The sequence below is a fragment of the Canis lupus genome, chromosome 6 (genome assembly GCF_011100685.1).
Source record: "Canis lupus familiaris isolate Mischka breed German Shepherd chromosome 6, alternate assembly UU_Cfam_GSD_1.0, whole genome shotgun sequence".
Classification (NCBI taxonomy): Eukaryota; Metazoa; Chordata; class Mammalia; order Carnivora; family Canidae; genus Canis; species Canis lupus.
The window spans coordinates 39,184,237-39,210,165 of NC_049227.1; the positions used below are offsets into that span (position 1 = coordinate 39,184,237).

The 25,929-nt window shown below is 63.1% G+C and overlaps 4 protein-coding genes, 1 long non-coding RNA gene and 1 other non-coding gene across 14 annotated transcripts; 2 read left to right on the forward strand and 4 right to left on the reverse strand.

Moving 5' to 3' along the window:
* Positions 1-280: 280 nt before the first annotated feature.
* On the reverse strand, positions 281-3,593 carry DNASE1L2 (deoxyribonuclease 1 like 2). Of its 2 annotated transcripts, none has more exons than XM_038540722.1 (8): positions 2,974-3,593; positions 2,585-2,777; positions 2,408-2,496; positions 2,221-2,304; positions 2,048-2,148; positions 1,835-1,911; positions 948-1,199; positions 281-598 (listed from the first exon to the last, which is right to left on the reverse strand). In XM_038540722.1, exons 2-8 carry the CDS (start codon positions 2,726-2,728, stop codon positions 545-547), a joined length of 801 nt encoding a protein of 266 aa, XP_038396650.1. In that variant the 5' UTR covers positions 2,729-2,777; positions 2,974-3,593; the 3' UTR covers positions 281-544. The 2 variants fall into 2 exon arrangements, with proteins under 2 accessions (XP_038396650.1, XP_038396649.1); XM_038540721.1 differs by having other exon boundaries at positions 1,835-1,947.
* A 157-nt stretch (positions 3,594-3,750) lies between these two features.
* E4F1 (E4F transcription factor 1) lies at positions 3,751-12,806 on the reverse strand. Of its 2 annotated transcripts, none has more exons than XM_038540720.1 (14): positions 12,629-12,806; positions 10,465-10,616; positions 9,410-9,515; positions 6,977-7,170; positions 6,723-6,843; positions 6,457-6,609; positions 6,195-6,364; positions 5,639-5,848; positions 5,415-5,520; positions 5,107-5,324; positions 4,711-4,909; positions 4,468-4,610; positions 4,327-4,389; positions 3,751-4,240 (listed from the first exon to the last, which is right to left on the reverse strand). In XM_038540720.1, exons 1-14 carry the CDS (start codon positions 12,789-12,791, stop codon positions 3,884-3,886), a joined length of 2,355 nt encoding a protein of 784 aa, XP_038396648.1. In that variant the 5' UTR covers positions 12,792-12,806; the 3' UTR covers positions 3,751-3,883. The 2 variants fall into 2 exon arrangements, with proteins under 2 accessions (XP_038396648.1, XP_038396647.1); XM_038540719.1 differs by having other exon boundaries at positions 5,415-5,523.
* A 597-nt stretch (positions 12,807-13,403) lies between these two features.
* On the reverse strand, positions 13,404-16,227 carry LOC102153664. The gene is made up of 3 exons (XR_005360978.1): positions 15,987-16,227; positions 14,751-14,943; positions 13,404-14,643 (listed from the first exon to the last, which is right to left on the reverse strand). It is a non-coding gene; the product is annotated as an uncharacterized LOC102153664 (long non-coding RNA).
* A 3,114-nt stretch (positions 16,228-19,341) lies between these two features.
* Positions 19,342-19,401, forward strand: MIR1842 (microRNA mir-1842). Its single transcript, NR_049342.1, has one exon. It is a non-coding gene; the product is annotated as a microRNA mir-1842 (primary transcript).
* A 269-nt stretch (positions 19,402-19,670) lies between these two features.
* On the forward strand, positions 19,671-22,031 carry BRICD5 (BRICHOS domain containing 5). Of its 4 annotated transcripts, XM_038540726.1 has the most exons (6): positions 19,671-20,521; positions 20,693-20,812; positions 21,022-21,177; positions 21,251-21,352; positions 21,580-21,733; positions 21,832-22,031. In XM_038540726.1, exons 1-6 carry the CDS (start codon positions 20,471-20,473, stop codon positions 21,924-21,926), a joined length of 678 nt encoding a protein of 225 aa, XP_038396654.1. In that variant the 5' UTR covers positions 19,671-20,470; the 3' UTR covers positions 21,927-22,031. The 4 variants fall into 4 exon arrangements, with proteins under 4 accessions (XP_038396654.1, XP_038396653.1, XP_038396651.1 ...); XM_038540725.1 differs by having other exon boundaries at positions 21,022-21,733; XM_038540723.1 differs by having other exon boundaries at positions 21,022-22,031.
* Positions 20,020-25,863, reverse strand: MLST8 (MTOR associated protein, LST8 homolog). Of its 4 annotated transcripts, none has more exons than XM_038540729.1 (9): positions 25,772-25,863; positions 25,085-25,282; positions 24,875-24,923; positions 24,629-24,791; positions 24,157-24,232; positions 23,922-24,074; positions 22,939-23,063; positions 22,650-22,813; positions 20,020-22,529 (listed from the first exon to the last, which is right to left on the reverse strand). In XM_038540729.1, the coding sequence occupies exons 2-9, from the start codon at positions 25,211-25,213 to the stop codon at positions 22,411-22,413; spliced, it is 978 nt and encodes a 325-aa protein (XP_038396657.1). In that variant the 5' UTR covers positions 25,214-25,282; positions 25,772-25,863; the 3' UTR covers positions 20,020-22,410. The 4 variants fall into 4 exon arrangements, with proteins under 4 accessions (XP_038396657.1, XP_038396655.1, XP_038396656.1 ...); XM_038540727.1 differs by having other exon boundaries at positions 24,875-24,926; XM_038540728.1 differs by lacking the exon at positions 25,772-25,863 and adding an exon at positions 25,408-25,430 and having other exon boundaries at positions 24,875-24,926.
* Between the last annotated feature and the right edge of the window lie 66 nt (positions 25,864-25,929).

Here is a 25,929-nt window from a genome sequence, read left to right on the forward strand (position 1 = left end):
TACGCGTCACCACTACCTGCGTATTTATCCCCCACTGCACTCAGCACAAGTTCTTGGAAGCATTCAGTTTGCACAAAGAACGCAACAAACTTCCACTAGCAAGCGTGGGAGCAGCGTTCCAGATCCAGGCTGGTCTGGAGGTAGGCAGTTCCCAGCAGGCTGTGAAATGGGCAGGCAGGCCAGCCCTGTGGCCTCCCCGACTGCTCTGCAGGACCAAAGTTCACACCTCAGAGGGACTGAGTCCTAAGAGAGGGCACGGACGCCTTAAAGCCAACCAGTGTGTGGTCCCGCGGCTCGTGTTTATTGAGCACCGCCGTGTTCCCGGCGCTCTGCAGGGTGCTCCTCACCATCTTGTGAGGTAGATACAGTAGCCCATTTCGCAGATGGGCAAACCGAGTGGTCCCTGTGATGTTTCCCTGGCCACTTGTCCAGCCAGCCCTGCCCTGCGGCCTTGCCGGGGGCGGCCACCCAGAAGGAGCCCTGTGGGGCTGTTCCTCCTGGCTGGAATACCCAGGCAGGGGCCCTGACCAGGCCTCGGAGGTTCTCAGCGGGACTTCAGGGTCACCTCCACGGGAAAGTGGTCACTGATGGCGAGGGCCTGCAGGGACAGACGGTGGCACCTGAGTGGCCCAGCTGGGCAGCCTGTCGCCCCTCAGCTCCACCCCCTCACCGCTTGCACTGTGGGCACCCCCAGGCCTCCCAGGGATGGAGCCCACAGGGCCTCTCCAAACTGCTGTGCAGCCTGCAGGTGGACTGGGAACCCCACCGGGGAAGAGGTAAAGGGCATCTCCTGTCATCCCAGAAGATCCTTTCAGCCAGAACCAAGCCTCAAAGAACCCCTCTCCGCAAGCGCTGGCGGGGGGTGGAGGGGGGGTGGGAGGGGCGAGCCCCGACTCACCCCCCCTCAATGTGCCTCAGCCCCCACCCCCACCCTCCACCCTCCTCGCCTGAGCCTGGTCCAGGCCGAACTCCTCCTGGAAGTCGTGCACAGCGGCCGACTGCGGCTTGAGGCTCTTGCGCAGGTGGGCCCCGCACGCCACGATGCGGTCGTAGGCGCAGTCCGAGTTGCCCACGGTGGTGTCGGCGCTATCGGGGATGAGCCACTTGAACACCTCGCTGCTGCGGAGGCGGATGGATGGCCAGTCGCGCGCCCGCACGTAGTTACAGTCGGCATTGAAGTCGCCCAGGAACAGCAAGTCCTGCAGGGGGGGCCACAGAGCCGGGGCTCAGCCGCTTGACGGCTGCACGAGCACCCTGCACGCGCGCACCCTCCCCCACCCCTGCACGCGGGCACCACCACCCCAGCACAAGCGCACCAACACCCAGCAAAGGCGCACCCTCCCCAACACGAGTGCACTATCCCCCAGCAAGACCACACCCTCCCCAACACGAGCACACACCTCCAGCATGAGCACACCCCCCAGCACGAGCGCACTCCCCAAGTACGACCGCACCCCCAAGCATGACCACACACACACACCCCCGCCGCACGAGTGCACCCTCTCCAGCACGACCGCACCCCCCCAGCACAAGCACACCACCCCCAGCACGACCGCACCCAAGCACGACCGCACACCCCCACAGGAGCACAGCCCCCCAGCAGGAGCACACCGTCCCCAGCACGCGGGCACCCCCGCAAGCATGACCACACCCCCCAGCACGAGTGCACCCTCTCCACAAGTGCACCCTCTCCAGCAAGTACACACATCCCCAGCACAAGCACACCCTCCCCAGCAGGAGCGCACCCCCCCAGCACAAGTGCATTTACACCCCGCAAGCGCTCCCCTCCCCACCCCCAGCACGGGCGCAGGGGACGGGGCGGGGCGTGGCTTACGTCCGTGCCCCACTTGTCGATCACGTCCAGGTACACGTCGTAGAGAGCATCGATCTCCGCCACGGCCTGGTGCGGCGCTGCGTGCAGAGGAATGAGCACCAACTCCCTGGCGGCTGCGGGAGGCGCGGGTCAGAGGCGGGGCAGCGGGGCGGCGGGGCGGCGGGGCGGCGGGGCGGCGGGGCGGCGGGGCGGGGGCGAGGGCAGTGGGCTCACCGGAGCCTGGCGCGGAGAACTTGACCACGAAAGGTTCCCGGCTGAAGAAGTCCCCCGGATCCGGGTACTGGTACGTGTCCAGGACCGACACGGCGTCCTTCCTGAGGAACAGAGTCGGTGGGCGCGCTGGACCGGCCCCACCCCCACCCCCGTGGCCCCGGCCCCGCCCTCACCTGTAGACGAACAGATACATTTCCTTGTACTGGTCCCGACCCAGGGGCTCGCTGCTCACGAAGCTGTACTCGTGTCTGGACACACTGCGGGCACACCGGCCAGGCCTGGGTCAAGGCGACAGGCGGCCCGAGTCCCCGCCAGCGCCCCAATGCTGGGCCCTGCCCCTCCCCCTCGCCGCCCCCGCACCTGTTGATCTGCTCCAAGAGCGCAGACACAGCGCTCAGGTCCGGGTCTCGCACCTCCTGCACCAGCGTGATATCATAGCCAGCCAGGATCTGGGGGCGAGGCCGGCAGGTGCAGGGTCACGCGGGGCGGATCCACCAGCGAAGCCCAGCCGTGGCCCCGCCCCCGGCCCAGGCCTACTTGCGCAATGATGCCGCCGCAGGCCGGGTCCAGCACCTTGCTATCGCCAAAGCTCTGGATGTTGAAGGCTCCGATGCGCAGCGCCGCGGCCCCGGTGGCCCCCAGGGCCCAGAGCGCGGCGAGGAGGACCGGGGGCCCACCCATGGCGCAGAGCCCGTGGCTCGGAGGGCCGGACACGCTCCTGATTGCAGACCTGGAGCCAGACACACCGTGCTACCCCTCTGCGCCCCACCCCTCTGACCAAGACCTTGGTTCGGAGATCCAAGGCGCATCCTTCCCAGTGTCTCCATCTCCCTGGTGGTGCACTAGGCTTACCATGGCCCTTGTGCTCCGTGGGGAAACTGAGGCCCAAATACAGGGACCCCATCCCTTCCAGGCCCCAGACTCACCTGGGATGTGGATGTCCCGGTATCTGAGGCCCAGGATCAGGTCAGAGATCCAGGCTGGGGGTGTGTCTGTGGCACGAGACAGACTCTTCGGGCTTGGTCCGGCAGCAGCCCGGGCGCCAGGGCATGGGCGGTATTTGAGGCCCTCGTCCGGGGAGGGGCTGTACTGCTCTGGCCCCACCCCCTGGCAAAGGTGGATGCTGGGACTCCCGGTTCCAGGTCCCAGGGAGAGCCTGGGGCCACGGAGGCAGGGGATCCACTCTGAGCCTGAGCTGGCGCCCTCAAGCCCGGCAGAACCACGACTCCAATGACCCTGTCAGGCTGCCCAAACTGCATCAGGACTGGATAAAAAGGCCAGCCATCTGAGGTCCGAGCCTTATCCTTGTCCCTACCCCTATCCCCACCTCCCCAAACTAGGTCATCCAGAATTGCCCTTCCCCAGGGACACCCCGTGTTCCATAAAGACCAGCCCCCTTCCGGTGGCTCTGCTGCTGCTTCTCCCTCACGGTGTCACCGCAGAGTAAAAGGCTGAGGGTCCTGGGCCAAGTGGAGGCTGTGAGGCAGCGCCCCCTTCCCCCCACCTCCGTGGGCCTGGGGAAGCTGGGGTCACAGCTCCAGCTGGGCAGGGCAGCGGCGGCAAGCTGCCTGTCCACATGCCAGAGACGCCCACACAGCGCAGCGGCGCCAGCCCCAGCAGGAGCCCTGGGCGGGGTAGCCAGGCAAGTGAGTCTGGGGGGGCCGCCACAGGGGAACCTGCCAGGGCAGTGGCATCACAAGTGGTGGCTTTTTCATGTTTTATTGTAAAGCAACAAAAAACTATTTACACACCCACATCCCCTCTGAACACCTGAACTCGTGTCCCCTCTTCTCCGGGTCCTGGGCAGCCCTGCCTGAGAGCCTACAGGCGGCCACGCTAGACGATGACCGTCTGCACCTCAAGCTGGCCCTCTGGTGAGGCGATGACCAGCTCGCCGGCATGCTCCAGGATTTCAATGTCCTCCGAGGAAACCATGGTCACAGTGGCCTGCTCGCTGCCATTAGTGCCCGCGCGGGCTGTGAGCACGGTGCCCTCGCTGATGGCCGAGGCCAGCGTCATGGCCACCTGCTCCGTCAGGCTCTCAGGTGTCGCGATGGTGATGGTGTCCGCCGCTGCAGCCTCAGGGCCCAGCCCTGCCTCCTGGTCCATAGTCACGTTCTGCACGATGATCTGGTGGCCCGCGCTGGCCTGGTGCACAATCTGCTGCACCACCTTCATGATGTGGCTGTCCACCTGTGGGTGGCTCGCAGCTCAGCGGGCAGCTGTGGGGGAGGCCCGCCCCTCCCCCCACCGCCTCCGGCGCTCCCCCCGCCCTTCACCTCTGTCTGGGTCCCCTCAATGATCTCTGCAGCTTCACTGGTCTCCGCGTCGTCTGCGGTGGCCTGGACGGAGGTCAGAGGTCAGCCCTGCCGCTCTGAGGTCAGAGGTCAGCCTCGCCGCCCCAGGGGCCCCGTACCTACCTCGATGATGTACTCCTGGGTGTCGGCCACGACGGACGAGAACTCAACCAGCACAGTGTGAGGGTCCTCGGCCAGCACGGTGGCAGCTGCTGTGGAACTCTCCTCAGACACCAGCAACTCCTCCACCTCCAGCAGGCAGCCCCCTGGGGATGGGGGTGGGGTGGGGGTGGGGGTGGCGGTGGGGGCTCAGTCAGCACCGCCGCCTTCAGGCCCCTCCACCCCCCGGCTCCCACCAGCCCTGACCTTTGGTGCGCAGGTGCCGGTTGAGCGTGCCGTGCTCAGCAAAGCCACGGCCGCACCTGTAACACTTGAAGGGCTTCTCGCCCGTGTGGTGCCTCACGTGCCGCACCAGGGAGCCCTTCTCCCGGAAGCCCCGGCTGCAGAACGGGCACACATGTGGCTTCTCCTCCAGGTGAGTCCGGAAGTGCACCTGCTGGGCATTCTGTAGAGCCCCACCATCAGCGCCAACCTGGCCACACCTCGGGCAGAGAGCGAGGGGGCCAGGCAGGAGGGGAGGGGAGGGGAGGGGAGGGAGGGAGGGCTGCGAGGCAGGGAGCACGGGGTGGATCTGACCCAGGGAAGGGCCCCCCGCCCCGGTGGATCAGGGGTGCTGTCAGGGGCCAGGGCCGAAGGGCCCACCTTGGTCTTGTAGCACTTGCCACACTCAGGACACGGATAGGGCCGCTCGTCAGAGTGGACGCGCCGGTGGCCACGGACGTGGGCGATGGTTTTATAGAGCTTCCCGCAGTCCCCACAGCGAAAGCGGCGCTCGTGCACGTGCACCTCCTGGTGCTTCTTGAGCAGGTAGGCTTTCAGGAAGGCCTTGCCACACTGCGCGCATGTGAACGGCCTTGGCCCTGGGGCCGCACACCATGTCAGGCCGGGTCCAGCACCCAAGGGCCCCTTGTCTGCTGCCCGCCCACCTGCCCCACCCTCCCACCACCCACCTGTGTGGCCCCTTTTGTGGGCCTCCAGGGTGGCCGCCGTCGGGAAGGTCTCACTGCACTGAGGGCACGAGTGGGTCCTGGGCACAGCTGAGGCCCCGCTGGCCACCTGCTGGGGGGCCACAGCATGCCTCCAGCACCCAGTACAGGCTGGACCCTGGGAGAACCAAGCCACGGCACCCCCACCCCACCCCCTAAAGGAGCACGCTGGCAGCGCAGGCACCTACTGTCTCCACCGGCTCCACCTCCAGCAGTGGCAGCTCTGGGGGACCATCTCCCAGGGGCTGCGGACTGGGTGCAGCAGGAGGGGCCGGCTCCAGGGCCCTCTCCTCTCCAGTGACACGCTCAAGGACAATGCCGGAGTTCTGCATGGCCTGGTGCAGCAGGTTCTCACGGCCACCCTCGCTGGAACAGGGCAGCTCCTCGGGGCCCGGGGGCTGTGGGCGGGCAGAGGGAGGGAGCTGGCCAGGCAGCCTGGCACACCGTACCCACCCATACGCACTACACAGGGAAGACCCAAGGGGCCCAGGGGCACTGTGCCTACCAGAGGGATGCTTCTTCAGGGAGCCCCACAGCCCGCTCTACCTGCCCTCACCTGGCTGCACCTCACCCTCAACTCCCTGTCCCTCACCCCTCGCCACCCTCTGGCATGCCACTGGCGTCCAGTCTCCCCTGCAACCAGGCTGAGCACCAGGAAGGTGGGCCAGGTTGGTCCTGTTCCCACTGGAGCCAGAGACCAGGGCAGAGCCTGGCACAGAGGCCACCCCCTTGGCCTGCCCGCACCTCTGGGGCCAGGGCTTTCATGCCCAAGGGAAGCTCCTGCATCTGCACGTGGACCTCGTGGATGACAGTGCCCTTGGCGTCTGTCACCAGGTGAATCACCGGCGAGGTCTCCATAGGTTCGCTGGTCACCGATGAAGATGTAACAGTCCCCACGGTGGAGGTGCCAGACCCTTTAAGGCAGAACCAAGAGAATCCTTGAAGAAACCCTCCCAAACAAGGTGGCACCCAGGCCAGCAGCCAGGGCCAGGCAGGGGGCCCCTACCTGCAGGCGCATCCTCTTTGCCAACAACCACGTCCTTGCTCATGCTGAAACGGATTTTTTCTGTGCATGGGGTGAGAGACTTGAGATGCCGGGTCAGCGCCCCTGACTCCCGGAAGCTCTTCCCACACTTGGCACACTTATAGGGGCGCTCATCTGCAGAAAGAACATAGTCAGCCCCGGGCAGGGCCAGCGGCCCGGGCCCACGGCCTCACGGCCTAGCAGAGGCCTCAGCACCGCACTGAGGTCCCCAGCCCCGCCGGGCTCACCTGTGTGCCGCCGGTGGTGCCGGATGAGCGAACCCTTGGTCCGGAAGGAGGCCCCACACAGCTTGCACTCGTGGTCCTTGCGGCTGCTGTGGGTGACCATGTGGGCCTTGAGGATGCTGCCCTGGGGGTGGGGGGAGAAGTGGGGCTCAGCACCGCCCTGGGCAGGAGCAGAAAGCAGACCGGGCCCCACCATCCAGCGCGGCCCCAAGCACATGGGCTGCATGGCCTGGCCAGCACGCCGCCCCCAGGCTCACCGTCTTGAAGGTCTTGTGGCACAGCATGCACACATAGCGACCGTCCTCGTTCACCAGCAGCTTGACCTGAGCCTGCTCGCCCTCCCCGGTGAGCCCGGGCCCCTGACGGCTGGGGCTGTCTGGGGCCTCGGCCATGTCGCCGTCCCCTGGCTCTGCCTCAGCAGCCACGATGACCTCCTTAATGTGTCCGGCGCCTGAGGAGAGGCAGGTCAGCCTGAGCCTCGGACGCTGCGGGCCCGGCGACCGCCTCGGATGCCTAACTGAGAAGGCTGCTAGGGGTCCGTGGAGCTATCCTGACCCCCCTCTGGCCCCAGTGCCTCTCACCAGCTCCCTGAGTGCAGGCAGGGCACCCCGCTGACTCCGCAGGGCTCCCTGGAGGAGCTCCAAGACCCCAGAATGTATGCAGTGGGGAGACCAACCACGAACACCGGCGCCCCCTCCCAAGCCGAGGAGCACCGGGCTAGCTGTGTGCAGGGGCCTGCCGCCTCACACAGCTGGGGACAGCTGGGTGCCAGCACAGAGACGGGGGCCGGGCCAGCGCAGCCCACTGCCGTCCACCTCACTCACTGCCACGGCTCCCACAGGCAGGTAAGCAGATAGAACAGCGGTCTCTGGGGGCCACCCGCTGTGGCTCCAGGCAGGTGGGGGTGGGAGGGCTCCGAGACACATGGGGCTGCCGGGGAAGGAGGCTCTCGTGGATGAGGAAGAGATCTGACAACGTGCAAAGCTAAGCTGTAAACACACTTCACAATTTCTGCTCCTAAAAATGACGTGTGGGGAACGGTTGTAAAGCTACTACTTAAGCAGCATCTCAATCGGACGGGCAGTGTTTTGACAAGCCCTGCTCCCAAACAGAAGGGAAGCACCGTGACTCAGAAATAATTAAGGGCATTGCTCGCCCATGGCCTGGCTGACGTGCTTGATGCTCTATCTTTCCTCCACCCCAGAAGCTGACTCCCAAAAGGACGGCACATCTGGCAAGGGAGAGCTTGGGCTAGAACGTGGCACAACGGACAGCTGATGGAGGAGTCAAGGAAAAAGGAACGTGGCTGCCCTGAGTCCAGAGATGAAACCAAGTCTGTTTCCAGGGAAGAGGCAGGAGGGCCTAGCACGGGTATCCAGCCCCTAGGTGGCCCCCACCCAAGGTGGCCCCCGGCCCAGCAAGGACTGAGATGCCCCTAGTCCTGGGATGCCAGCCAGCGGCAGTTTAGGACTCTAGCCTACCCTGACCAATGAGTAGCTGACACCAAGGGGACATGTGGGGCACCCAGGATACCTGCCAAGGGGCAAGAGAGGCAGGAGCCCAGAGCACAGGGAGGGGGTGCCCCAGAAGCAGGTGTGGGCCAGTTGGAAGCTGCAGTGGTGGGAAGGGGCCTGTCTAGGGGTCCGGAACCCGGGGGTGCTGCCCAAACCCAAGGAACCTGTTTCCATCTGACACTACTCGCCATGCTAAGGCCAAGGCACAGCCCCACCTGCCACATGACAACGTTCCTATCCCTGAGTGGCAACAGGTGAACATCCCTGCCCACAGGAATGTCAGGCAAGGGGAAGGGCAGCCCGGAGACAAGACAGGTGTCCTGCCGCCTCACTGAGCTCTCCTCCACCTCTCCTCCTGCCCCAGCTGGTCCCAAGGCCCTCCTAAGGCCAAGCTCTACCTGTTGCCCAAACCCACATCCTGTCACGACACCCACTCACACACCTGCCAAGACTCCTGCCCAACAGACCCTCGGGTTACAACCATTCCCTTCCCAACTTGGCAGCAGGCCCGACCCAACCTCCCTCCTGCGGCGTACACATCCCGCCCCCGGCTCCTTCCACCTGCCCCAGCCCATGGCTGCCCCTGGGAGGCTCCCCTTTCCCAATCAGACCTCTCGGCACCCTGTCCCCTACTGCACATCAGTAAAGCCCTTTAACTTAAAAAGATCCATTAAGGAGGCTGACTTGGCCCTGGACGCTTATAAAAGCCAGGTGAGAATCAGAGCAGGAGTCGCCACCCCCACCTGGAAGAGGACAGCCAAGGTCAGACACAGGTCAGGACTGAGCTGGAGCAGCAAGTGTATCCCATGCATAACCCAGCCTGACCCATCAGGGCTGACTGTGGGGCAGGGAGTGGGAACTGGGGGTGGGAGTAAAATAGGGAAGATTCCAGAAGGACAGGGGAAAAAATAATCTGGGGAAGCAGCAGAAAGAAATAGCCAGCTCGTGACTTTGCACAAAGTGAGGACTCCCTGAGGGCAGGGCAGGGCCTGGCGCCTGGTGCTGACTCCTGAGGGCCTCAGCCTCCTCAGCCAGGCCCCGCTCTCAGGAGAGCAGAGGGACACAAGCAGCAAGGGTCCCTGGCCACCAGTGCTGCCAAAAACAGCAGCCAGGTCAGCAACAGCTGTGCCGAGAGCCGCACACACGGACAACCTCGGTGGGACTGTGCTGGCTTACCAACGATGTCGGGTGCGTGGCTGATGTCTGCCGTTAAAGCGGCCGCCTCCACCACAATGTGGGCCACCGTGATGGGCTCCTCCGGGCCTGCAACCGCTGGCACCACCTTCCAAGGGGGCACAGAGAGGACTCATTTGCGGGGCTCCTGAGCCCCCTTGGCTTAGAGAGGGCAGGCTTGGGTTTACGTCCATGGGGGAAGGCTGCGGTGAGGCCTCTCATCCCCCCAACACCTCTCCTGCCCCTGCACTGAGCCTGACTCGCAGCCTGGTCCCTCCATGCCAGACCTCACTGGTCTGGACCATCATTCAAATGCCTCTGACCACCATGGGCCTAACACAGAGCGCCGAGCACCCTTGTGGATAGCTCCAGGAGCAAGTGACCAGCAACTCTGGCCTGAGGCTCAGCTGGCTGTGCAGCGATGAAGGTCAGCACCTACATCCGCTGGCCCCGGCCAGGGTACAAGGTACCAACGGAAAGAGCCCCAGGTATGTGGGATCAGGGGCCTTCCTTGAGGAAGGGCACCACTGGGAGGGGCCAGGAAAGAGCACAGGGTCAGAGTGAGACAGCTATGAGCCCCATACCCTCTGGGCCACCCCCTGTGATGAGCTGAGGCTCAGAGCCTCCTTTCCCACCTCCATACCATGAGGATGTCGAGAATGCCCGCTGCAAGGGCGCTGTGGACCTTAATGCGACTGTGTATAGCCCGAGCATGCACACAACACAACAAAGTTGGCCATTCTTATGACAAGGTGGCAGGACCCTCAGAGCCACCCTTTGTTTGTGCAATCCTGAGGAACTATGTGTACAGGGTAGGCCCTGAGTCCCAAAAAAGGAAAGACCTTGATTGCGCAGGATCCAGGCAGAGGCTGCTGAGGAGGCCGGGCCCCCTGGAGCACTGCCAAGCTCTGGGGGTAGGGCCCAGATCCCCCCCAATCCGTGATCAGATGCCTGCCCTCTGCCCAGCCCTGCACCACAGGGAACCAGCTGCACCCACACGCCCCCTCCCAGCTGTCAGGGGAGCCTGGGGATGTGCATGGGCAGGGTGGGCAGCTCACCTCCTGGCCCAGCAGTGCGCCAGCGGCAGGGGTTGCAGGCAGGGCCTCCTGAGGGGCCCGCTGGCACACTTTCTGGAGCTTGTGCTGAACAAAGTCTTCCAAGGCAGTGAACTCTGCCTGGCAGCGGCCACATCTGTGCACATCGTCCTCATCTGCAACGAGCCTGTGGTCAGTGGGGCTTGGGAAAGCCTCCAGCCCTAGGCCGAATCCACCCAAAGGTGCTCTCAGAACCAGAGGCTCCGTCCCCAGCCCTCCCAGAGGAACTGAGGACACTCTTGGAGACCCAGGGTGCCAGCCCCATCCTCTGCAGATCTGCAGAAGTGGCGCCTACCCCCGAGAGAGCAGCATCCAGCAGGCGATGGCACTAACCACACAGTGAGGCTACAGAGGACCCACTGAGCCTATTGTGCCCCAAGCCCCGACTTTGGAGACGAGGGGACAGAGGCCCAAGGAGCAGCCGGGAGGTGGGAGGAAAGCTTCACTCATACCAGCTTGAGGACAGTGCAAGATGGGGGATTGACTGTTGGGGTTTACAGGTGTCCTTGGGCACCTCAGTGACCACGTCTGGGTCCATCTGATCATCCATAAAATGGTTCAACCCCGTGTGCGCAGGACGTAGTGCAGATTAGCGGGCTTGTGCCCACAGAGCTCATGCCGAGAGGCCAGCCCTCTGCAAACAGGGAAGACGCAGGACAGCCTGACCCATGACCCTCCTTCCTCACTGACTTGCTGCTTCATGGATTCTGAATATGGAGGAGCTCCCTGTTCTCCTGAAGACACTCAGAGTGAAACTTCCCAGAGGGGCTCCACACCCCAGGCACATCACACCTGAGCCCCTCACCATGTGGGCGGACCAGCCAATGCCTGCCCCAGGTCCTACAGGAGAGCCTTCCCACCCACCGCATCCCTATTAGGTGCCAGGCACCCCCCTGGGGATGTCACCAAATCCAGCCAGCACCCTGGAGAAATCAAGATGAGTATTCTCATTCCAGAAAAATGACTTGAGTTTCCAGGCCCACCAGCTGGGGTTAGGTTAGGTCAGAGCCTGAACCTGACGGTCTGCTCCAGATGCCCTGCCATTCGCACAAAGGGATGGAGGGATGTCCCTTGTGCTTCCAGAAAAGTGTGCCCGTCTTCACATCAAGGTGAAACCCAGGCCTGGCACACAGAAGGAGCCTAGCCGACGTCTTTTGAATAAATGAGCAAATGAAGCCTAAAGCACCAGCCATGACTGGCCCACAGAAGGCCACAGTCCCCTCTGGATGGCTGTCACGAGCCAAGCACTGAGGTGCCCACCACCCTCTTCACCATGCCACCTCGCTCCGGAGTCTGACTCAGAGTGGCGAGTGGAGGGAATGCCCCGCCCACACAGCACTGGTAAGGCCCCAGCAGGGCACAGCAACCTCCAAAGAGGTCCCTCTGCAGGGTGGCACTGCCCTCAGCTGGAATAAAGAGCAAGAAGAAAAACGTAGTGAAAATAAGAGTTCTTTGGAGACAGGGATGACCAGCCCAGCGTCACCCGTCAGCCCCCGCCTGCCTGGCCCAGGCTGGGGCCTCAGGAGGTTAACTCAGAGGCTAGAGACCCCACTTCTGTCTGGAACGCTATCCGTGCAGCCGTGAGCCGTAAGCCGGCCCTGGGCGGCCTCGGCTCTGCTCTCAGCGGGTTACCAGGGAGCCATCTGCCTTGTCACCACAGTCCGCGGGGGCAGCACAGCCCACAGGTCAAGGACCGTGGCCCAGGGGTCACACGGTCCAGTCTTCAGTACCGTCAGCTGGGTGACCTGGTCTCTTTCACGTCTGTGAACCTCCATTTCCCTCGTCTACAAAACGGGAATAACAACAAGAGGCTCCAGGCTTGGGGTTAGAGCCCCAGCCCCGCCCCCCGCCCCCCGCCCCCTCCGGCCCCACCGCGGCCGGGGCTCTAGAGGCCGGCGGCTGCACCGGGAGAGGGGGGGCCCAGGGCAGGGCCGTGGCCCCCCGCGAGCCTCCGTGCGCGGGCAGCGGGGCCCACCGGGTGACGGCGCCCCGGGGGTCCGCAAGGCACCGGGGTCTGGAGCGGTCCGCACGTCCACGGCTCAGGCCAGCGGGGCCGCCTCCAGCCAGGACCGCGCCGTCCCCGCCCCGGCCGCGCCCGACCCCGTCAGGCCGCGTCAGGCCCTGTTACCTTCCTCGCTAAAGGGCGCCGGGAGGCCCAGGAAGCCGCCAGGGGCCAAGGCCGCCGCCGCCGCCGCCGCCGCGACCCCGCCCTCGCCCGCCTCCCTCCCGGCTTCGGCCCGGGCTTCTGCCGTATGCGCGGCCGTCACCCGCACTGCCATCGCGCCCTCCATGTCGCAACGCGCCGCAGGAAGATGGCGGATTTACGACCGTGTCGTCATAACAACGGGCCGCGCTGGGGAGTGCGAGAGGGAACGCCGAGAGGACGACGGGGCGGGGCCAGGCGGGTTTGATGGACAGGCGGCGGGGCGGAGCCTGGAGCCCTAGACTCCGGGAGAGAAGGCACAGGGCGGGGCTGCTCGGGGGGCGTGGCTACGATGGCGCGGCCGGGAGCGGGGGCGGGGGCGGGGCTTGGTGCGGCGCGGGAGGTGCGGAGGGCTGGTTCCCACAGCTGGCGATCCACGCGACACAGCCCCGGCTCGGACAAGTAGTGCAGCGCTCCCCGCCCCGGCCCACCGCCTCAGGGTCAGAACCTCCCTTGCTGGTTGCTGGGTATCAGGGAAAACCCCGAATTGGGGCTGGCTCTCGGGGTGGTTTCACTAACCCTCTTACGCTTCCGATTATCTTTTAAGTCCTAATAAATGCACATAGGGGTATTTACCACTAGTGACATCGAGCGCGTTCTCCGTGTTGTGGGACCATCACCCCATCTGGTTACATAACCTTGTCCATTCCAAAAGGAAGCCTGTCCCCTAGCACCCACCTTCCTCCTCCCCTACCCCCAGCCCCTGGCAACCACTCTGCATGGATTTGTCTTTTCTGGTCGTTCTCCTATAAACGGAATTACACATGTGGTCTTTCGCATCTGGCTTGTTTTGCTCAGCATAATGTTTTCCAAATTCATCTATGTTGTAGCATATATCCATGCTTCAATTCTTTTTATAGCTGAATAATAATAATACTTCCTTCTCTGGATGGACCACAATTTATTCATCCATTACTTTTGGGTCATTTCCACCTTTTCCACTGTTATGAATAATGCTGCCATGAACACATGTACAAATTTTATTCTGAGATAGTATTTAGGTAACTTTTTGCAGCTAAGCACTTTACAGGACTCTTCATTTAAGAGATCACTTATCCCGATTTTAAAGATGAAGAAACTGAGGCACAGAACTGATAGGATGCTTGCCCGAGGGCAGACTGGAGACTCAAAGTCTGTCCAGAACCATGGGCTGGAAACCCACAGGATGTGCTGTCCTTGCTCAGTTATTTTGTGACCCAGCCCAGGGCTGGATGCCAGAGACTCAGATGAATCAGAACTGGTCTCCTGCAGGAAGGCTAATCTCCAGGTAAGACCAAGCAGAGACACAGGGGCCCAGCTCTGCCCTGGGAAGGACACCAAGTAGACAGACACTGTCTCCATGCGGGGGCTGCCCCGCTGGGGCCCTGGGGACCCTCGGCCTGGCAGGAGCTGGGATGTGTGAAGCACAGGTGAGATCCCTGCAGGGGGCGCTGAGGTAAGGATGAGGCTGCTTTCCACAGGAGGCTAGCTCACCATTTCATGAGTTTATGCAGAGGAGTGACAGCATTTCAAAAGGACCCCTCTAACTACCATGCAGAAAAAGGACTTTGCAGCCACAGAAGCAGGGAGATCCCAGATGGATGGGCTCAGGAACAAACAGGAGGAAGAACGGGCGGGGGCACGTGGAGAGGGCTCTGGAAGGACCAGGACAACACCTCACTTAGGGTGGTGCTGAGGAATACTGGGGAAGCCCCCAGGAGAATGGAATAGAGAAAGGTCTCAAAGGCAGACGACAGCCTGAGTGTGGGTGAACATGAGGAGGGGCTGGCCCAGAGGACAGAGAGCCTGCCCTGCTGTGTGCTCTGGAGCCACCTCAGGGGCAGGCCGTGGCTCCCACCTAGTGGCTCCCAGGGAGCAGCCTCATCCAGTGACTTCCAGGTCCTGCCTCAGCTAGAGCCCCAGCAGGCGAGCGGGCACAGGAGTGGGTAGGTCTGAGGTCCCTGAAAGGCAGAGCAGCCAGAGGAAAACAAAACCCGTCGGCTTCCTGCTGTCCTACCAGCCCTCAACGTGGGCTCCAGCTGCCCACTGACACTCAGGACTGTGTTACCTTGCCATGGCCAGGGCCTGGACGCGCTGTCGTCCTTTACGGGGACTGCTCAATCTCCATTTGTTGGATGTACTTTAATTGAGTTACCAGTCCCATGTTGAAGAATATGTAGTTTGCTTCCAAATTCTTTTTGCCACTTGAATCCTTTTTCAATGACTCTCATTTTTACTTGGCTCATTAGAAGCAAAACCATCTGTGAAAACAGACTCAGTTGCTAGTTGCACTTTCTAATACAATTTAAATCCATCTACATCCCAGCCCCATTCAGCCCTCAGGCAGGGCTTCTTCATTTGGGGGAACCCCAGCGCCATCCATTCACAGGTGTACACTGAGCATCTACTGTGTGTCAGCAACACACCATGATCACGAGGTGCTCCCCTCCTACCCAGATACAGGGCACCACGGAAACGCCAGCCTCCGCCCCCCTTCAGTGCACCGTCCCTTCCAGCCGCTTGCAGGATGGACCTTGTCCATAACCACCTCCTCTCTTGCTACTGACCATTCCACCTTTCCCACTCAGCAGGCGCTGTCCCTCCAACTCACAAGGGAAGTCAAAGCAAACAGGTGTACAGAGCTCCGTTCTGGAGTCAACTGAGTTTAATCCCAAGTCGCCCTTGTCCAGCTGGCGACTCCATGAGTGTACTCCAACCAAGGGGAACGAGTGCCTATGGCCACAAAGGACTGTGTAGGACCCATGACATTCATACGGGTAGATTGACAAAGACCCCGAACTGGAAACAACACACTATCCACCCACTGATCCACTGGAGAACGGACAAGAGGCACACTCTTCAAACAGCCCACAAGACCAAAAACACACAAGATGGACCTCACAGGCGTGTGGATCCGCCGGAGCAGGCCCCACGGAAGGGTCCCGGGTGTAGACCATCTGGAGCAGGGAAGGAGGCTATGACTCACTCTATGGTGATGGAGTCAGAGAAACGGCGGAGGAGGGATGAGGGTGCTGCATGGAGGGCGCTGTGGGGGAGCGCCCCGGCTTTAGCGGGGGCGTGCTTAGGGCAGGGGTGTAGGTGCCTAAAAACTCCATCCAGCTGCACATTCAAGGTGTATTCATTTTCCCGAGGGTCACGCCTGCATAAAAGTTCACCCTGATGCCTGATAACCATGATGACGGCGAGCGCTGAGTCCTAGGCAGTGTCCGCCTGGACCCTAATCTCCCCGCCTGTAATCACCCGGTCACATGACCCCGAGGGCGCCCCCACCGCCGGTGATTACCGGGTCACGTGACCACCCAGGGCGCTCCCGCTGCCTATAATTAGCCGATCACGTGACCGCGAAGGCAGCCCCGCCACCGGCAATTACTCGTTCACCGCTGAGGCGCTCCCGCCGCCCGGTCGCTGCTCGGTCACGTGACCACCGAGTGCCACAGCCTGGTCACTACCCGACCACAGGAGCCCTGAGGCCCTCGGGCTGGCCCTGAGCCCCGGCCGCCTCGGGCGCACGCGCCAGCCCCGTGTCCGCGGCGTGTCCGGGGCGGAGGGCACGGCCCGGCGCCGCCCAGGCAGCGGTGCGGACGTGACGTCCCGCAGACGGCCCGGCCCGGGGTCACTCGGCTGGGGGCCTCCGTCACCTAAGCTGACCGCGCGCCGCCAATGGGCGAGCCGCCGCGGAGCCGCCAATGAGCGGCCGCCTCCGGCCCTGCGCCGGCCGGGGCGCCTCCGCAGGGTTTCCGCAGTGAGCGCCCCAGGCCGAGCGCCGGTTGGCTCCCCGCCAGCCAATCACGGGGCGCCCCGGGCCCGGCAGCCAATGGGCGGCTGGCGCCGGGCTCCCGAAGCCCGCGGAGGTGGGGGAGGATTGGCGCAGGCGGCGGCCAATGGGCGGCGCGCGCGAGGAGCGGGGCCAATGAGCGCGCCGGGGGAGGCGCGGGCGCGGCGGCGGGCGGCCGGAGGAGCGGCCGGTGGCTGCGGGCGGCGGCGGCGGCGGCGGAGGCCGGGGGCGGCGGGCGGCCATGGCGGCGGCGGAGGCCGGCAGTGACGACGCCCGCTGCGTGCGGCTGAGCGCCGAGCGGGCCCGGGCGCTGCTGGCCGACGTGGACACGCTGCTGTTCGACTGCGACGGCGTGCTGTGGCGCGGCGAGACGGCCGTGCCCGGCGCGCCCGAGGCCCTGTCGGCGCTGCGGGCCCGCGGCAAGCGCCTGGGCTTCATCACCAACAACAGCAGCAAGACGCGCCAGGCCTACGCCGACAAGCTGCGGCGCCTGGGCTTCGGCGGCCCGGCGGGGCCCGGCGCCGGCCCCGAGGTGTTCGGCACGGCCTACTGCACCGCGCTCTACCTGCGCCAGCGTCTGGCGGGCGCGCCGGCCCCCAAGGCCTACGTGCTGGGCAGCGAGGCCCTGGCCGCCGAGCTGGAGGCCGTGGGCGTCGCCTGCGTGGGCGTGGGGCCCGAGCCGCTGCGGGGGGACGGCCCGGGCGCCTGGCTGGACGCGCCGCTCGACCCCGACGTGCGCGCCGTCGTGGTGGGCTTCGACCCGCACTTCAGCTACATGAAGCTCACCAAGGCGGTGCGCTACCTGCAGCAGCCCGGCTGCCTGCTCGTGGGCACCAACATGGACAACCGGCTCCCGCTCGAGAACGGCCGCTTCATCGCGGGTCCGTGCGGCGCGGGGGCGGGGGGGCGGGGCGGGGGCGCGCTGGCCCTCGGTGCGCGCTGACCCGGCTGCTCTCCTCCCCTGCCCTACCTGTCCGCCCCGCAGGTACCGGCTGTCTGGTCCGAGCCGTGGAGATGGCCGCCCAGCGCCAGGCCGACATCATAGGGAAGCCCAGCCGCTTCATCTTCGACTGCGTGTCCCAGGAGTACGGCATCAACCCGGAGCGCACCGTCATGGTGGGAGACCGCCTGGACACGGACATCCTCCTGGGCGTCACCTGTGGCCTGAAGACCATCCTGACCCTCACCGGAGTTTCCACCCTAGGGGATGTGAAGAGTAATCAGGAAAGTGACTGCATGTCTAAGAAGAAGATGGTCCCTGACTTTTATGTTGACAGCATAGCTGACCTTTTGCCTGCCCTTCAAGGTTAAAGATTTAGTGTCTTTAATCTCCAGAATAAAACGAATTGAAAACCACTTAACCCAAATTAATAGGTGGGGCTTCAGCATCTGCTCAGCTAGGTGGCTTCGAAGAGTAAAGGCACTAGTTGTTAACCTTGTAAGTAGACGATTGGGGGGCGATGTTTACAGACGCTTCTGTTTGAAGATGCACTTTTAAACCTGGAGGGCATTGTGGGGGTCCTGGGCATTGGGTGCCATTGACAGGGGCAGGCTTAGCATCTGTCCAGGACTCCGGTAACCTCAGGGCAGGGGGTTACCCAGCCTGCCGGTGGGACCCAGGCAGGTCTAGGGATGTTAGATGTTTTATGGAAAATTTCATTCAGGGATCGGTCCCTCCTTATGGGCTGGAGGGGAGGACAGTCTGATTATTTTGACAGTTGTGAGAAACTTGTACGAACAGACCCAAGGCCCATTGGTGTGGCCACCTGCAGGTGAGCCTGCTGTAGCATCCCACTCCTCACCTCTGGGGTGGAAGTGAGGCACAGGGCCACTCCCAAGTGCTATCTTCCTGTTCTTGGGGGGCAGGGTGCTGAACTCCACGCCACCACCCCACACTTCCTTAAAAACCACTCTGATGTCATAATCAAGTGTCTGTTCCGTTTCAGATACCCAGGGCTGCCACACCTCGTATGTGGTCACAGAGTTCTGTAAACTCAGTCCAGCTAAGCCTCAGCTTAGTTTAAATCTAACTGATTTAGACTGAACATATATGTTGTTAGCTGAGCGGTCAAGAGGGTGTGGATGCCTTTGCTGAATTCTGGGCGGCTGTGCAGAGAGCTCAGAGTAGCATTGGTACCAAAAATTTTTTTTTTTTTTTAAGCTTTTGAACAATTTTTGTCAAACGGTGGAACTGAATCTTAAGTGTGTTAATTAATAGCTGTGCTCTGTCTCGTAGGGAAATCCCACTGAAGAAGTCTGCGTGCCCCGCAGCCAGCAACACAGCTAAAGGCATGTGCTGGCCAAGGAATGCCTGTCGCCCGGGTTGCCCTCTGGGTGGGGGAGGAAAGAGGTGTCTCCAAGAACAGGAAATTCTTTTAAAAAGCATCCAATCTCTTCCTGTTCTCCTGTACCCTCGGTGGGGAGGGGCGGGGGCTAGACACCAGTGGTCCTTGAGGCCACTTATCTTGGTTCTGGAGTCTCTTGTCGGAGGCCAGCGGGAAGACTGGCAGGGTCCACCTGCTAGTGAAGGGCTCTTGGCAGAGGGCCCCAGCCTTTTCTGCCTGTTCCCGAAGTTGCTGACCTGATAAGCAGACTGTCCAGCTGCACTTGTAGGGTAAGACCTGGGAAGCTGTTCCTTTTGGCAGACTCCTTCCCAGCGCCTCACTCTGTATCCAGTGGCATTTGCCCACGAGCTTCTCTGCTAGCCCCAGGGTCACTCCCTCCCTCATTCTTGAAGTTCGCATAGCAATAAAGGGTGTCCTGAACCCGCAGCTCTTCCCAGGCCTGGGGTGTCTGGGGTTTGGACTCTGCCGTGGGGCAACGTGAGGGCAGCCAGCACCTGTGAGGTTGGTGGTGCTGACGTTGGCTCTGCGAGGTCAGCTCAAGGTGGGTCTGGATATTGAGCAGGCCTGTCAGGGCGTTGTCACCCACACCAGGAGCACGCAGCAGGTGCGGCAGGCGGCAACACTCCTGCTGGGCAGCGGCCCAGGAGCCCACGTGCACTCCCCATCTCTGCCCCCGTTGCACTGTGTGAACCCAAATGCATATTAAACTCTCAAACCCACGCTGACTCTGGCGTCTTTGCCCTCGTTTTGACAGCAGCCTTTGCACAAAGGCTATATGGCCACCTAGCCCAGCTCGGGGCAGTGAGGGTGGGGGGGGCAGGGGTGTCTGAGGAGTTCTGGGATTCCAGCATCCTGGGCCCCTTACAGAGGACTGGGTTCAGGAGAATCAGGAAGACAAGGCACAAAGGAAAGGAACAGAGGGCCACAGGGTGAAGGGAGTGAGGAGCACACATCCTGCAAGCTGCCAGGGCCAGGGGGAGCCTTGACTTGGAATCCACAGCATGAAGAAGTTGGAGATGTGAGGAGCAGGGCCACAGGGGAAGTCACCGTGGGCAGGGCAGGGGCTGGCTGACACAAGGCTGACCTCACCACGCAGCCCAGAGTGTGTAGAGTCGGCCACTTGGAAGCCACTCTGGTCTCAGAGTGGGCTGCAGCTGCAGGTGCATAGGATAGGACAGAGGCAGCGGGGACTCCTGTGCCCGTCATTCACAAAACACTTTTATTGATGGTTTGCCATGTGCTGAGCTCTCAGAATCTAGAAGTAACTCTAGACACTGGAACAGCCTCCTGAGGAAAATTAAGTCTGCTCCCCAACAGACTATAAAGTCGTCCTGCCTTGGGCCTGGGCCACCCTCGGTGCCAATCTGTGGGACTTGATTTCCATGACGGCCATGCTCTCTGGTCTGCACAGGCTGGGTATCAGGGCAGCTAGGCACAGCGACAAGCACCCCCCACCCCCACCCCAAGGAGTGGGGGGGCTGTCCTGGCTATAACCCTGATATCAGGTGGCTGGGCTGGTGGGAAGCAGTGGGGTCAGGAGGGGAGGGGGCCGGGAGCGTTATTTGGCTCATCGCAGGTGTACTAAGGTTTCGCTAGCTGACTCCAAGGGGCAGCAGACAATCACCGCATTGTCACCAGGGCTGCAGCATGGAGCAGAGGCACTGCTGCGAGGAGAGTCCCGGGCCCAGGCCTGTCCAGGTGAGTGCCTCCAACCACCCAGCACCCTCTCCTAGGACAGAGACCCAGGGCACTGCCCTGGGCAGGGGACAGGAGGGCAGTGCCACTGTGTATACCTCGGCCTTGGCCTTTCTGAGCCAGCCTGCTTCCCAGTCTCTGCTCTGGCCCCACTGACCGCACTGTGCCCCCCAGGTGAAGACTAAGCCCTGCCATGGGGGCTGGAGAGCCCCTGGCCTGCTGCTGCTGCTAGCACTGGCCGCTGCTGGGGCTGTGGCTGGAGGGCTTCTTGGCTTTGCGCACAGTCCTCCCAAGGTGAGTTCCCCCTGGGGAATTGGCTGGGGGCACAGACAGTGGGAAGGGGAAGGAGAGGCAGGACATCCCAACCCTCCCGTGGAGCCAGGGCTCAGAGCAGTGGCAGGAGGACCAGAGGGCTGGAGGGGTCCAAAACCTCAAGTAGAACTGGGGGGAGTGTCAGGGGCTGCCCCAGCCTGCCCAGCTGAGTTCTGGCTTCCTGATCTCAGCCTCTGCTACAGATGCTCCGTCTGACCCTCCCAAGCCCTGGGGCAACCTGGTCCAACCAAACTGCCCAGGTGGATGCGGCCCGGGACGTGGCAACCATCTGGGTGACCTCAGTGAAGAGCAACCGCAGCTGGGCAGTGCTGTTCGATGGGCCGAGCGTGAGTGGGCTGGGGGTGTGGTCAGCACCCACAGGTGTTGGGGTGGCCCTGACTCACCGGCCTGCCTCCCCAGGGCTGCGTCTGTTACCGGCCCCTGGAACACCAGGCCTGCTTCCTCCGCCTGATGGAGCCCCGAGATCGCGAGACCCTACGGCTGCTGGTGAACACCTCAAGGGTAAGCAGCCCCATGCGGCCAGGCTTCCCACGGCCAGGGGCCAGACAAAGGGTCCTGTGTATGGCCCAGGCCTGGGGCAGGCTGGAGCTCTGGTTTCAAGGAACAGAAGTTCTGCCTTCCCTTGGCTGAGGCTGCTAAGAGCGGAGCGTGCCGCTGGCATTGGGCCGGCACGTCCAGGGGGAACGCAAGCGCCCCTGTGCCGTGGCCCACCAGAGCCTTCTCTGCAGGCTCAAGGGTCTCACGGCCCCAGCCATGACACCCACCATGCCCAGGAGCTGCTGGCAGTCCTGGGGAACCACAAGGTGGACCCTTCCCTGGTGGGGGATTCGGTGCGGCACCTTTGCACGAAAACTCCCATTTACTGGGCCCGTCGAGCAGAGGGTAAGTCGGGATGGTGGTGTGAGGCTTGGGCTCCTGCAGAACGGTATGGGGAGAAGGACGAGGAGCCCTCTGGGGTTCATGGAGGCCCCTTCCTCCAGGGCCCCGGAGGCAGCGGCTGATCTACCTGTGCATCGACATCTGCTTCCCCAGCAACATCTGCGTGTCGGTCTGCTTTTATTACCTCCCAGACTAAGTTCCAGCCTGCCCAGCCCCACAGGCCAGCCAGCTGGCCAGCCCCGTCACCGGTCACAGAGGGTGGCTGGCAGCGGGGTCTAATAAACCCTCCACCTGGCCGTGATGCTGTTCTCTGTGGCCTCAGGACACGAAATGGGCAGGGTGGGGGGCTGGGGGGGGTGCACTGGCTGGGGGTTGGGCACCGGCCTCAGACCCCCTAGGCCGTGTGGATCTGGAATTCCTGAAGCAAGTGCCGGCTGGCTGAGGTGGGCTTCCTGAGCCTTGTCACATCCACAGAAGCACCCAGGAGGAGCTGAGAGACTCCCAGGACATACTGGCCTGCCCAGTCTAGGCTGGCCGAGGGGCCAGGGTAGGCCAGTCAGGTCCAGCTGGATAGGCTGGCGGAGGCTAGCTGTGGAGCTTCACTCTGACCTGGGCAGCTGGGCAGACGTGTTCCGCAGGTGCTCCCTGCATAGCCGCCTGCAGTCCCAGGGGGGCACAGGCTAGCCCAGCACGCTGTCGTTGAAGGCCAGGCAGACGACAGCTTTCTGGTGGCCACCATACTCCCTCTTGATCTCTCCTGTCTCCACACACCAGAGGCGGGCCAGGTTGTCAGAGGAAGCTGTGGCAAGCGGTGTAGGCAGCAGCTCAGGGCACAGCCCCGGGCCAGGCAACGCAGGGAGGGAGGGAGGGAGGGGAGGGGCGGGGGGAGGGGGAGGGGCGGCTGGGGGCTGGCGCTCACCCGTGACGATGTACTGCGAGTCCCCCGAGAAGGCACAGCCCCACATCCAGCCTCGGGATGACTCTCCTGGGTTGCTGCTCTTGATGCTCAGCTCTGTCATCAGAGAGAAGTTGGATGTCCTCCAAATCTTGCACGTCTGGTCGGCGGAACAGGTGGCGAGAAGCCTAGGGGTGGGCGTGAGTGCGGTGGGGGTGTCATCAGCAGCCACTCCCACCCTGCACCCCTCTGCCATCCGCAAGACAGGCTCTCTGCCACCCAAAGGCTCCAGCCCCCCAGACCCTGTACGCACGTAGAGTCGGGGCTGAAGCGGCACTGCAAGGCATAGCGGGTGTGCGCTGGGATCTTGGTCTTGGGGATGAGCTGTGTCACCTCGTCACCAATGCCCCCAGTCAGATTCCAGACATAGCAATTCCCCTGCAAGTAGGAGGGACGCCAGAGCAAACCTGGAGCCTCTAGTCTGACACGCAGGGAAGGGTACCCTGGTGGCTAGCCCTAGGTCCGGGGGGCTGCCCTCCAACATGCGGTGGCACCACAGCTCTGGGGGCCAGGGACATGTGGCAGGCACACCCAGTCCTGCCTGCCAGGAATAGCTGGCAGGCTGGGAGCAGGAGGCCATGCCTGGCCTTCGTGGAGAAAGCTGCTGGCCAACAGGAATGTGAATGATACAATGGGAGCAGGGCACCTCAGATAGAGGGAAGAGCAGGAGGGCAGTGTGGGGACACCAGGGTACAAGTGATTCGTTGAGATGTGAGGGACGTTAAAGGGGAGAAAAAGAAGCCAGACAGGATATTGGGGCCAAACCGTAGCGTCCTGAGGTCCTGAGGTCACGGTGAGGAGCCAGGGCGCCACAGGGTTTGAGCAGGGAATGAGGCCGTCAGGCAGGTGCCACTGAAGGCTGTGCGGGCAGTGGACGGAGAGTGGTGTGGGGGCAGAGTGTGTCAGCGAGGAGGCACGGCAGCCACAGAGAGGCTCCAGCCGCCGTGCGGGGAGACAAAGCAAGCTGGGGCCAGGAGGAGCGGGGAGGAGAGGGAAGTAGACAGACTTGAGAGGTTCTGGAGGTGGAAGTGACGCCCGCTGGATGAGCTATGGCAGTAGTGAGGGGGGCGTCAGGAATGACACCCAGCTTTCTGGCTTTGGTGGCTGTTGGAGCTGGAGCCAGGATGAGGAAGCAGGCCTGTGGGGGGTGGGGGAGTCTGACGGAGCATCTGGGGAATCAGCCACGTGCAGGGAATGAGGAGGATAAGGGAGCAGGCACTCAGTCCCAGGACTCACGGTGCTGTTGACGGCTGCCATGTAGCTGGCATCAGGGTCAATGTGGGCAGACGTGATAGAGACCTCGGGCTCCGGAATCAGCTGCTCGTTGTGGTCAGTTTTCAGGTCCCAGATGTGGATGGCGCCGCTCTGGTCACCCACGATGAGCTCTGCCTGGGGTGCAGGGGAGGTGAGGGAGGGCAAGTCCCCTGCCCTCCAAAGCCCCACGGTGCCCGGCCCTGTGAGTACCCCTCACCTGGTTGGGGTGCAGGCACACGCAATTAATGGGTGCATTCACCTGGAAGATCCGCTGACACTGCAGGTTCCGGGACCTTTAGGGTGGGCACATATGCTGTATGGCATGCTGTTGGCACCCACCATCTGGCACCCACCCACCCACCGGCCATTTTCACTTGCTCCTCTGCTGATCACGGTGGCCTTACCAGAAACCCTAGGGAGATTCAGCCCTCCCCTGGGACAGCCCCCTGCTCCAGATGGGACTCATTCTGATGCAATTCGCTGTCCAGAGTTCCCTGTGGCATCAGGCTAAGGCTGGGCTTGTCTGTGTGTGCTTCCGCCCTACCCTATCCCGCCTTTGTCACTACCTTCAATAAGCCACCAGCACTGAAAAGCCTGTCTCAGCCTCTACTTGGAGGGCCCTGACCCGAGACAATCTCCTGGCCTGTCCCCCACACGGCAACAGGCCCCTCCTGCCCGGTGCCCCACACCTGAGGTCCCAGATCCGGGCCGTGCAGTCCTCCCCACCCGTGTACATCCAGCGGCCATCCTCATGGAAGCCCACGGACGCGATATTCTTGTTCACCCCGTCGTAGCTGATGATGGGGTTGGGGTTGTTGGAGCTGAGATCGTACATGCGAATGTGCTGATAACCTAGGGGCACAGGCTAGACTGAAGGGTGGCTGCGCACAAGTCGGCCCACCCGAGAGCAGGGGTCGGGCTGAGGGCACAAGTACCTGCAGCCGCGATCATGCTGCGGTCTGGCGTGATTTCCAGCGCATTCACCTGCTAGGTCTGTTAAGGAAGATGATAAAGCCTGGACGCCCCTGCCATCTGGCTCAGCTGCCGTATCCTTTCCCCCCCAGGCACCTCTCCCCTGGCGGGTGCTGTACCCCACCAGTCATCCTTCCGAGGACCGCCCTCCCCACCTCCCCAGTGGAGGATACAGAGTCCTGATGCTGTACGGTGCGGGTGCAGATCCCACTGTGGGCCTGCCAGAACCGCACCGTGTGGTCGTAGCCCGCAGTGGCCAAGATGACGGGGTCACTGCCCACCGTGCCCGGGGATGTGTTCATGGTGGGGAAGAAGGCTGGGGCCTGCACAGGACCCGACTTCGGAGAGGCGGGGGTCAAAGGTCAGAGCACCTGCAGAAGAGAAGGGGGTGCAGTATTTAGCCAATACGCTCTAGGTCCACTCGGTGCTGATGGGCATTATCATTCTCATCTCAGAGGCAGGGAAACAGGCTCAGATACAGGGAACGCGTGACAACCTGCGGACAGTGGCGACCTCCAAGCCCTGCGCTCCGTCCCCCGCCCCGCCCCGCGGCCGGCACGCCACCCCACCCGCCGCCGGCAGGGGGCAGTCACGCCCGGGGCGCCGCTCTGCCGCAAGGGCGGGCCGCGCATGCGCCCGGCGGCGGGCGGCCCGGAGAGGCGAGCCGAAGGCAGCGGCTGCGCATGCGTAGAAGGCCGGCGGCGAAGCCCGATGGGAGGGGGCGCTCTGTGGCCGGACCCTCGGGCTCCCCTGTGCTCCGGCGGCGGCCCCGGTTCCGTCCCGCTGGCCAGCGCTGCGCGGGCACGCCCTTCTGGCCCCCCAGCAGCCGTCTCCTGGCCCTCGTCCCGCGGCCCCCGTACCTTACATGCGACTCCGCGCTCCGCCGCGGCCCAGGACTGCGAGCGGAGCCGGAGCGAGTCGATAGAGGCCGCGGCCGAGCGTCGAGTTATCGATGGGCCCTTAAGGCGACACCACGGGGCTTAGGCGGGGGTGGGGCGAGGCCGAAGTTCTGCGGCGG